At 54.8% G+C, this 11441-nt stretch overlaps 2 protein-coding genes across 2 annotated transcripts; one reads left to right on the top strand and one right to left on the bottom strand.

Moving 5' to 3' along the window:
• Window positions 1–401: 401 nt before the first annotated feature.
• On the bottom strand, window positions 402–2173 carry EI97DRAFT_415528 (mandelate racemase/muconate lactonizing enzyme family protein). The gene is made up of 2 exons (XM_033796862.1): window positions 1585–2173; window positions 402–1447 (listed from the first exon to the last, which is right to left on the bottom strand). The coding sequence occupies exons 1-2, from the start codon at window positions 1913–1915 to the stop codon at window positions 480–482; spliced, it is 1299 nt and encodes a 432-aa protein (XP_033655390.1). The 5' UTR covers window positions 1916–2173; the 3' UTR covers window positions 402–479.
• A 716-nt stretch (window positions 2174–2889) lies between these two features.
• On the top strand, window positions 2890–5919 carry EI97DRAFT_465967 (uncharacterized protein; the record flags this gene model as incomplete). Its single annotated transcript, XM_033801509.1, has 4 exons — window positions 2890–3238; window positions 3297–4256; window positions 4363–4879; window positions 4941–5919. The coding sequence occupies 4 exons, from the start codon at window positions 2890–2892 to the stop codon at window positions 5917–5919; spliced, it is 2805 nt and encodes a 934-aa protein (XP_033655389.1).
• Window positions 5920–11441: the final 5522 nt, after the last annotated feature.

The following is an 11441-nucleotide window of genomic DNA, read 5'->3' as shown; positions in this document are numbered from 1 at the left end:
ACGGTTGGGAAAAGCCAAGGCCGGCCTCGGTAGTAGCCATACAGAGCTGACTGGGACGGACGCTCGTACGTGTGTTCTGGGGAACTACTCTCAGGGAGGAGTAAGGAGTCTGGAATACACGTTAGTGTTGGCAGCGGGGGAAGGATGACGACAATTGAGGTGCCGCGCCGTTGCGCTAGGCCCAATCTAGCGATAGGCGTCTGGTGATATCGATATGTCGAAAGCACCAGTGGCCATCCATCACTGCCCTGTTTCTTTATCTCAGTCAAGCCATTTCCTTTGAATTTCTGGGAACCGGGAGGGGCCGCTGGGGAGGTATGAACTGCGGAGTGATCAAGTGACTATAGTGCCCCTATGCTTGGCCGGAATTGACGATGAAAAAACAATCTCCAGGCCCATTACTTCGTACCCTTTTCCCAATGCAGCCCTTCCCGTAGCCATTTGAAATGCCCCCCTAGGAGTATCAAACTTTCAACCAATCATGCGTGTCCATTCGTCTCATCACCCTGTGCCTCCCTTCCAACCGTCGCCAACGGTCTCTCAATCCTAGGATTGAGGATACCTTTTGCATCAATGAGTCCAGCCTGTGGATTCACTATCAGACCAAAGCCCGGCCTATCCAGCTCTTTCACATCTAGTACCCCTCCTGTCGGAACGGGCTCGTTCAAGAAGAGACTCCCGAAAACGGGCATCACACTCTTCCCATCCGGACTGTTCGCTAGATACTCCTGGAATGGTGAATGCTGCTGAGAGACAACAAAGTGGTACGAGTACGGTCCGCTTGCATGAGGTACAACGGGGATATCGTACGCAGCCGCATGTGCAGATATCTTGAGGAGCTCAGTGAGTCCGCCTACCCACATGACGTCGGGCTGCAGAATGTCAACATTTCGTCCCTCGATTAGCTGCCTAAATCCATAGCGCGAGTACTCGTGCTCGCCCGTCGTGAACTTGACGGTCGGATGGGCGCGTTTCAGAAGTGCCTGACCCGATACGTCATCCGGGGAAAGGCATTCTTCCCACCAATTCAGATTCAGGTCTTTCGTCGCAGCAACCAGGTCAATGGTGTAGCTGACGTTCAGGCTCATGTAGCAGTCCACCATCAGGGGAAAGTCAGGGCCGACGTCTTTTCTATGTTTTCGAAGAAATTCGACATTCCTCTTGAACCCTTCTTGGCCCTCGCCTGGCCCATAGGGAAGAGGGACTTTTGCTCCGAAAAAGCCCATTTCTTTTGCTGCGAGAGGAGCGGGGCCGGTGCAATAGAAGGAGAGGGAATCACGAGTGGAGCCTCCAATCAGCTTGTAGACGGGTTCGTTGCGTATATGGCCAAGCAGATCCCAGAGGGCCAGATCGATGACGGAAATAGTAGCCAGGGGAAGTCCTTTCCGGCCGTAGAAGAGAGAAGCGCGGTACATTTGTTCGAACAGGTGGTTGCTATTACGGGGATCTTTAGGAGCTGGTGTTAGACATTGGTAAACAGGGGAGTGGTGATGACAAGTCACTAGGCGGTAGATTGAGAGGAGTTATGGTCATGGGTACAAGACGTTTGCTTTGAATATAAAGATAAGGGGCCAACTGTATTACCTTGACCTATCAGAAACCTTTCAAAGTGCTCCTGGACCAGCCAGCATGCTGGAGGTCCTCCAAACCCTGTAGCAAACCCTTTCGTCCCATCTGAAGCTTCAAGCTCGACGCAGAAAGAGCCCAGGACATTGATCCCCCAACTGGTCCGCGACTTCCTGTAGGTCTCATACTGCGACATGGGCGTCGATATCTTGCTGTCTATCAGCCAATGGCCTCCGTGTACATTGTGATAGTCGCCGCCGGAGCCGGGTCCCTGTGTGAGAAAGGTGCGGACATGCTTGATGGTGGGAAAGGCGCGCACAGCAGCAACCTCTACGGTAGACGAAGGCATTGTGCAAAAAGGAGAGAGAAGGCTACGAATCAAAAGCTAATGCGGCGGGGTGACGGAGAAAGAAGTTAGATAATGAGACACAGTGGGTGAGCTGATGGGAGTGGAGCAACAGTCCTATATACTTGGTGACATGGTGGGCAGCAAACACCGCTGAGGGTGCCAATGGTGGAAGCTAGTGCTCCCCTCGGCTTATCTCTCCGCGAGCAGTGGCCAAAGACACGCAAAGGAAGAAGTGGATCTCGACAGCTGGAGATGTTGTGCGAGCGGCTGTCGTTCTCGGGAGGGTTGCACGGGAGTGAGACAAGGCGGTCAGATGTGGCGAGTGAAGTGCCAGGATTGATCGCCCACGCCGGTTCTGCGCATATCACTGCGTCCCCGGGTCGGCTGCCCATGGGCAGCAGATGCGATGAGGGCGGCCTAAGGGTTCTGAAATAGCTTGTTGGGGTTTGAGGTGTGCAGTCCAAAAAAAGTTGGCTGGGGTTTGGAGGCTTTCCCAAATAGAAAGAGGGGCATTTTCCTTTTTGTTTATAAGGGAGGATTTGGAGTCCTGTTTGGCGGTTATACTGGGGCGTTCTAAGTTAGCATGCCTTGCTTATAATAAAACGGGAGGACGGGGAGGCGTAGTAGGGGCGCTGCGGCTTTCTCCCTTGCCGCCAAAGTGAACGCCGCTGTACGGAGTACATGTGCACTTCCTTTTTTGTAGATTCGATTACCTGCGCGTCGCAAGCTTACTGCTAGCAAGCTGTTTAGGTTATTAGAAAGCTACAGCTTCAATTATTACCTTGTCTACTCCGTACATAATAAGGGCCCTACAAAGTCGGTTTCAAGTGCTAATATATCTATACAACTCCTCCTCGCCTTCTGTACTCGTGTGCGGAGGAACTGTGAGGGGTTATTTAGCCGCGGCTCGGACATTACTACGCCGACGCCAGATCTCGCTCCCCACTAGCTAGCACCTTTTGGATCTCTCCAACATGGACACCTCCCACAGCCAGCATGCCGTCAAGGCCTATGTCAGCCCAGATACCAACTCGAAACCCTCTCGGCATTCTCCACGCGCCGACGATGACAATGACCATGATCAGTGGAGCGCCGGCGACGCCTCGAGTGGTGACGACATCTCCCGCAGCCAGACTGGCGCAGCGAAGCGCAAACGGCCCCTCTCCGTGAGCTGCGAGACGTGCAAGCAGCGCAAGGTCAAATGCGACCGTAGCCAACCGGCATGCGGTTGGTGTATGAAGAATCGCTCCCAGTGCATCTACCTGCCGCGGAAGAAGCCAGGTCTGCGTGCCGGCTACGGGAGGGAGCTCGAAGCACGCCTGGGTGAGTGATGAGAATCGCAATTGCGTACAGTGCCCTGGGGAGCTGACAGATCTTTAAGACAAGCTTGAAGCTGCCATCGGGCTACAACAAAAGCAGATAAATCAACTGTCGTCGAACCGGAACCATAACCACCCCGCCGTCGACGACAATCATACTGGGCCTGAGGCCGAGCAGATTCTTGGGCGGAGGGAGCGGAAGGGGGAACAAAATGGCTGGGGAAGAGCATGCGGAGAGAGCGAGTGGGATAGTTGGGATGGAGTAGTAACCTCTCCCGTTCACGACGGCTCCGTCTTCCGCGCTCCCCCAATACTGCAGACCACGCATATCCCCCGACCAGAAACTGCCCTCTTCCTTCAGAAACCATCCGGTTTCCCTCCACAGCATACTGTCCACTCCAGCTTGGCCGGCGGGTTACATGAAGCGACGCACACTCAACCAATAAATGGGTACCATGCTCCCACCGAGGAGCTGCACCACCCATTGGGACACTTGCAGCGCGATCCCTACGCTCACGGCAACGGCTTTGCGCCTGCCCAGTTATCCGTCGCGTTCAATCATGCTTCCATTGGCCATGCCGACGACGACTTCCCTCCTTACGACCTATTGTACGGCTTGGTGGACCTCTTCTTCAAGCACATATACCCCTGGTGCCCCATATTGCATCGCCAGACAACCTTGAACTCGCTCTTTGGCGAGGCCACATTGGACGAGGCGGACCGAATCGTACTGCACGCCATAGTAGCGACGACGTTGAAGTTCTCGCAGGACCCACGGTTGAACGCGGAGAAGAGGAGCCACTATCACAAACACTCAAAAGAGCAGGTTCTCCTTTATGGCATTGAAAATAGCTCGGTCAAGTCGTTGCAGGCTCTCGTTATTCTTGCCCTGGACGTTATAGGTTCCTCCAATGGCCCTCCAGGCTGGAATCTGCTGGCATTGATTACCCGATCTGTCGTCCAGCTGGGACTGTCCATGGAGACGCATTCTCCTTTGATAGCCCCTCAATATGCCTCTAGGTGTGTGATCCGGGCGTGCTCTAAATGAACTCCCATGCTGACCAGTTGCAGTAAGCCACTTTGCTGCCTTTTGAGCTTCACGATACGAGCCGCTGCTAACACCCCCAGTCTACACCCTCCGCGCCATCGTCCTCCCTGAACCCCAATCCTGGATCGAAGAAGAATCCCGCCGCCGCCTCTTCTGGATGATCTACCTTCTCGACCGCTACGCCACCGTCGCAACCGCTTTCTCTTTCGCCCTCGACGACGCGGAAATCGACCGCCGCCTTCCCTGCCGCGACGACCTCTTTGCCCGCAACGTTCCCGTCGAGACGCGCTGGTTCCGCACGCCCAGCCGCTCAGATTACAACATGAATCGGCCGGAGAACTTGGGCACCTTCTCCTATTATATAGAGATTTTGGGCATCTTGAGCAGGGTCCACGCGTTTTTGAAGAGGCCCGTAGATATTTCCAAGTTGGCGGATGTGGAAAGGTGGCAACGGGAGTATAAGGAGCTGGACCGCGCCATCGAAGAGTGGAAATACCAACTTCCCGCCGAGTACGGTAACTCTTTGAGGATCTTCTCAATGACTGGGGCCAAGGCGTTGAACTCGGGGTTGGTGATGCTGCATGCAGCTTTCCACACGTACGACCGAACCATTCTTGACACAACATGCGGACATACTGTAGATCTAACAGCGAACCAGAACCGTAATCCGCCTGCACTCCTCAGCCGCCTACCCGACCCACCGCTCCCCCATCTTCACCCCCTCTTTCAGCGCATCCCAACGCTGCCTCTCAGCCGTCGAATCCCTCGTCTCCCTCTGCACCTGCGTGCGCTCGCCCTCGCCTTCGTCCTCCAACTCCACCACCACCAGCGCCTCCTCCTCGCCTCCCCCTGCAACCTTACTGAGCAAACTCGGCCCGCCGTTCGCCTTCTCCGTCTGGGTCGCCGCGCGCGTCCTGCTCGTGCACGGCAGCACCATCGCGCACCACGTCGACCCCAGCATCCACCTCCTCGTCGCCACGCTGCGGGACATGGGCCGCTGGTGGGACGTCGCGAATCGGTATGCGGAGCTGCTGACGCGCGTGCTGCACGAGTATGAGGAGAGTCGGCGTGAGGTGGGCGGTGGGGCCGGCGGCAGTGGCGGTGGTAATGGTAGTGGCAGAGCAGGTGGAGGGGAAGGAGTGGGCAGCGAGAGGGAGAGGGAGAGGGAGACGCCGGGGAGTGTGAGGATCCTGGCGGATATGAGGAGGTGTGCTTTTGATCTGGAGTTTTTGATTAGTAGGCAGCCGAGGGTTGGTGGAGGTGGAGGAGGATCAGGTGGAGGGGGAACAGGAGGAGCAGGCACGCGACCTGCGAGTGCGGCGCCTAGTGCGTATACAACAAGGACACCGGGACCAAGCGAGTTCGAGTACCTGGATGTATTCGACTTTTTCAATATGCCGCGGCTGCCGGTGTCCATGGCTGTGGATGGAGGTACGGGGCAGACGTCGTCGGTGTATGGTGGTGCTGGTGAGGGAATGAGGTTGCATGGGGATGGGAATAACGGTGCGGGAGGAGATGGTACTGGTGGTACTGGTGGTGGTGCTGGGACAGAACTCGGGAATGCAGGTGGGAATGAGTTCAATATCACGAATTTCATGGTTGATGCGAGTGCGGATTGGTTCAAGGGGGCGTCGTAGGGCTAGAAGGAGGAGGAGTTTGATGGGTCTCATTCCATTGCGGCTTTTTGTTGAGATACCCCTTTGTCAATGATACTTTTTGGTTTTTTCGTCTGGGGTTATATGGGTTGGTTGGGATGGGTGAGTATGGGCTGGCATGGGCCGGTATGGGATTGTCTGGAAAATATATATAACGGAGAGGCAGCGGAAAGGAAACATGATACCCAGCTTCTGCTGAACTACGTGTTCTTGTGCCTCCTCTGGCCTGTGGAAGATGAATGACGCCCTCACTGTTTACCTGGACAGATTGATTGCTCTGCGACATGGATATGTTTTGGAAGGCCGCACCAAAGAATTCTCTCGACTGCCTTTGAACGTCCTGCACACCGCAGGTACATCATCCCGCCCACATTTGCCAGATCATTGAAGTTAATCGCACCAACATGACTCCCTCGCCCACCATTCCTAGATCCCATCATCCCTGGATACCCATCACACTCCCCCCTCAAACCTTCTCCGGATCATTGATGCCCCCATTCGTAATAATATACGTAGCCTCCTTCTCCGGCATATCTAACTCTGCAGTCAGCCCATACTCCACTACCTTATCACCTTCTACGGTGACACTTCCGACTCACCAGGGGAATCCTGAATCTTAGCCACGCGCTCCTCACCCCTCCCCTTGCGGAGCAGGATCCTCGTCGCCGAAGCGTGCGCCAGGATATGTCCGCCGACGGGCTTCCTGCCGTCTGCGCCGGCGAAGAGAGCGCTGGCGCCGGGGTCGCTTTGGACTTGGTTGGTCATGAGGACGGCGACGTTGAATTCTGTAAAGAGACAGATGGTCAGCTTTTTTGCTTATCAATGAAGGGAAAAGAAGCGGTGAGGGGAAGTGAGGAGATCATCCATACCCTCAGCGACATGCGTCAACTTGGACAAGAACTGATTCAACTTCTGCTGCCTCTCGTTCAGTTCCCCCCTCCCGACATAGTCGACGCGGAAGAGGGCCATGATGCTGTCGACGATGAGGAGACGGTACTCGTTGCTGACGAAGAACTCTGCGACTTTGTTGAGGAGCTCGAGTTGGTGCTCCGAGTTGACGGCTCGCGCGTAGGTGATGTTCTCCTGCGCTGAGAGGTCGTCAGAGAAACACCTGCCTAGCAGAAGGGGATTGAACGGGTCCTTACCAGTCTCCGGATCGACGCCGAAACGCTCTGCGATTTGGGCGATCCTTTCGGGTCGGAAGGTGCCTTCTGTGTCTGCGACTTGTCAGCCCGTCCGAGCAGAGAGACGGTTGGTATCTTGTAGGAGTTACCATACCGATATACGCCACTTTTCCCTCCGCACCACCCAGATCTTTAGGCAGTTGAGCAATCACCGACATTGTATGCGACAACTGCGTCTTGCCGCAACGAAACTCTCCAAACACCTCACTGATGCTCATGGTCTGGAATCCACTGTAGCAAGTCAGAATTCCCGAGCCCCAACTTGCAGTTGACCGAGATTCGGACTTACCCTCCGAGAATACTGTCGAACTGCTTACTCCCCGTCGAGATCTTCATGACGCGCTTCCGCTGCTGTCCCAGCTCCTGAGCTGTTTGGAAACCCCCTCCAGCAGGCTATTCACATCAGATTCGTATCACCACACCGAATGCGTATGTGGAAGAGCCGGGATGAAATCATACCTGACACTTTGCAATAGCATCCTTCACCTTCTCCACCTTGATCTCACTGAACCCCTTGATCTTCAACAGCGTCCGTCGAGTAGCCGCGTGGACAGCCTATTATCCATCAATCAGCACAACCCACATACCAACCATACCAGACAACCTGGAACCAGTTGTAGACGTACAGCAATCGTGTAATACCCATTCGCCTTCAGTTTTGCGATATCCACGGCGCCGATGCCGTGTGCCTGGATGGCGTCGATGTCCACGATGAAGCCGTCCTGTGCAACCGTCAGTGATTTGTAGTCTGGTAATCGACCCCCAATCAATTCCAACTCCGACCGACTCTTTGCCTTCTCTGTCTTCCTCTTCAGATTAGCACAGGACCATACATACATCATTATCAGGATCGTCGCTAGCCACGCTCGAAGGCGCCATACCGTCCACTCGCCGCCCAGGTATCTCCTCTCTTTGCTCCTAAACAGAGCAAATACCCACCCACGACTCACCGTGGCCACCGAAACGTTGACTTAAATAGCAAATACTAACTAAACCCAGCTGACGATAAAAGCACGACTCGAACGAGCGTAGCAAAGACGATAGACGAGAACCCCAGAGAAGAGGAAAGGTAAAAGAAGGAGGAGGAGGAAGAACGCAGAAAGAAACCGGGAAGAGAAACGAAGCCTGCTCCCCACTGACTGCTGAGAGCTATGCAGGTGGACAAGAACGGAAGCCACGCACCCCTTCTCTCCTGCCTCCGCAGGCAAGAACGCGCAACGCGCTCCGGACGTCGAGACGCGGGACCACGTGCATCGCTGCACTTCAATCAATCCTCCTCACGGTCCTGATACGGCCTGTGAGGACGTATAGACGATGACAAGCACAGATGCACCACCGTACAGTAACTCCATAGACAACAGGAGAGAGAACGGGTAGCGTGCTGCATCGTGTGGCACATTGCCGTCATTCGTCCATTTGCAGAGTGTCTCTGGAATAAAGATTGGAAAAATGGATGAATGAGTGGTTGATTCTTTCCAAAGATGTTACCTGTAAAGCATGTCAACTCAAAAAGACCGACCCGGGGTATATAAATTCACCACTTCGAAGATACCTGCGCCCTCAAGGAAACGCCTGACTCCCCAAGGACCACCACCATCACCACCATCGTAAAAAGCACATCACACCACATCACCTACAACACACCACTCACACGCCCGAATGCTCTCAAAAAGACCAACTCGTCTATACAATTCAACAGCCAAACAAAACCAGACAAATCCCGACGCAACCCTACCACACAAACAAACCACACTCACAGTTGCCACCAACCCACTGCATTTCTCCATGCGATACCTCCAATGCGCTTTTCCCCCATACTCGAGCCTTGCCATCCATCTCGTACGCACGCCCGCTCTCCCAGTTCTCAAATCGTCGATACCCTTTGTTCGTTTTAGTTCGGTTTAGTTCTTTTTCCAACTTTTTTTTTTTTTTTTTTCACTTTTTCTGTTTTCGGATACTTCCCATGTTGCCGCCATCTCCGCTGTTGCCGCCGCTCGAGAATCAAACGATGGACAAAGGCGTCAAACTCGTTCTCCGTTCCGTATGGTAGTCCTACCATTCCCATCCAAAAAGACTCTGGATGGAAGTAACGAAAGCCGATCGGAGACCGAAAATGAGGTTATTTGCCTTACTCCCGTACTCGTTATTTTTCACTTTAGTTTTACATTTTTGCTTTAGAAAGGGATATAACGTTGGTCTGGGTCGGTTTGTGAAGTCCGGGGTATATGCGTAAAGGATGTCGTGAAGAAACGTGCGTGCTTGAAGTCAGGTAGTTGTGCTAGTAAGTCGTGAATTGCGTAAAAGAGGTTGTGCCGGGTATCAGGCATGCAGGTGCTCGAAGAAACGATTGTGAAGTCAGATACTCAAAAAAGCCAAGGAGAGGGACGAAAACAGTAATCAGGAAGTTGGCTGATCAAAGACGTGATCCGCATGGAAGGATTGGCATTGCATGGAATCAATCAACCGACTGTTATAATCTCAGGTACTGATCTAAGCAACGGCAGTCGCGGCCGCAGGGGGCGCAACAGCGGCAGAAGCGTTCGCATCGCCATTGACCTCGGTCTGAGTGCAGTCGCGGGAAATGTGGCCAGTCTCGCCGCATCGGTAGCACGTCTTGCCTGCAGTGTTGAGCGGGCCTCCGTTAGGAGCAGTGCAATCGCGGGAGATGTGTCCTAGTCTAGGTCAGAGGAAGCCATGGCGAAGGATTTGTCACCACACATACCCAACTTGCCGCAGGCATAGCACTTCATGGCCTGGGCCTGGCAATCGCGAGCAAAATGGTTCGGTCCTCCGCACTTGTAGCAAGTGGCCGGGCGAGGCCCGCCAGCGTAACCTCCCCTGAAGCCACCATAACCACCACGAGCGGGACCAGCTCCGCGGCCCATACCAGCCCCCGGGTTGGGGCAATTGCGGGCCAAATGTCCAGCGAGGCCGCAGCTATAGCAGCGACCGCTGGTAGCACCACCGCTCAGACGAAGAGTCGGGCAATCGGCCTGGACATGCCCAAGTCCCTGGCAGTGATAGCACTGCTTCGCTGCGGGATAATTAGCAAGTGAACGGCTGCAACGTCTCATGGTATCCAAGCAACGATTCGCTGCACTCTCGTTGCCCAATGCCTTGCGCCTCACGGGTACTGAGGTTCGCGATCGAGCGTGAAGGGCCGGCTTTCGCAAACGGCGATAGCTGTAGAACGGCCAGGAAGGCAACGGGCAACGAGAGGCAGCGGTCAGAGGATCGCAAGTAGAGCTGTGCAACGTACTCTCAGTAGTGCGCGGATGCGGGCATCCGTTAGACTCATGTCCTGGCTGCTTGCCTACATATTGAGTCAGTCTTTGCATTGCGCCGAGAAGGAACAGAATATCACTCACAGTTATAGCAAAGCCTTTCGGAAGACGAGCACACCTCTGCACAATGTCGTCAGTCGCACAATCTCGCAATCACCGTTCCACCATGACGGCGATTGCGCTACAATGAGCACGCGGTCAGAGGCAACGTCTTGCGACATTGGTTCCAAGCGCATCGCATTGCGATACCGCAACCGTGGTCATGGATGGTACATAGGCAACATACCGGCGTAGTGCCCGATATTTCCGCACTTAAAGCACGCTCGGCGAGAAAGAGAAGACATGATGAATTCCTCCGCAGATATCTGTGAGAGCGGTATGAGTATATGATATGGATGTCGTTGCGGAAAAAGGGGTGGCGAGCGAGGGGTGAGAGAAAACTAGCTGGGGGCAACGACGAGGTTTGAAATGCGCTCGGAAGGTGGCGACGATGGCCTCGAGCGGTGTAGAGAGCGATAGAGGAAGGGAGGGCGCGCAGTACCTCTTCGATTACTTCGACGACTGTTCCTATCCTTCACCTGCGCAAGCCGGGTCAGTGGAACGTGTCTCATAGCGGGTGGACTCGAGGGAGGGGAGGGGTTCCGCAGCGCAGGGAGCGGTGACTGACTGCGCGTAGGGCGGCGCGCACGGGGAGGAGAAAGGGTGTGGGTAGGCGGGGTAGCGAGAGTGCAGGGCGCTCACGTACAATCAGACTTCCAAACCTTCCCTCAGCGACAACAGCTGCGACCGTCCTCCAACAAGAAAGGGTGCGGGCGTGATGCGGTATATAATGGACCGTGTGGTGGAGCGAAGGGGGAGGGAGGGAGGGCCTGCTGCCAGGCAAAAAAGGATTCTTTCGGGGGCTGGTCCCTGCACCCCTCACCTGCGCACCTGCAGCACTTGAGCTGTGCAGCGCCTGCGCCTGACGGGTACGGGTCTGCTTTCCGAGGGCCCTTATTTCTACGCCCCCATACTCCACTGCCACACACTTTCCCGA

Source organism: Westerdykella ornata (genome assembly GCF_010094085.1).
Source record: "Westerdykella ornata strain CBS 379.55 unplaced genomic scaffold EI97scaffold_6, whole genome shotgun sequence".
In the NCBI taxonomy this organism is placed as follows: domain Eukaryota; kingdom Fungi; phylum Ascomycota; class Dothideomycetes; order Pleosporales; family Sporormiaceae; genus Westerdykella; species Westerdykella ornata.
This window is presented reverse-complemented; position numbering and strand designations above follow the sequence as displayed.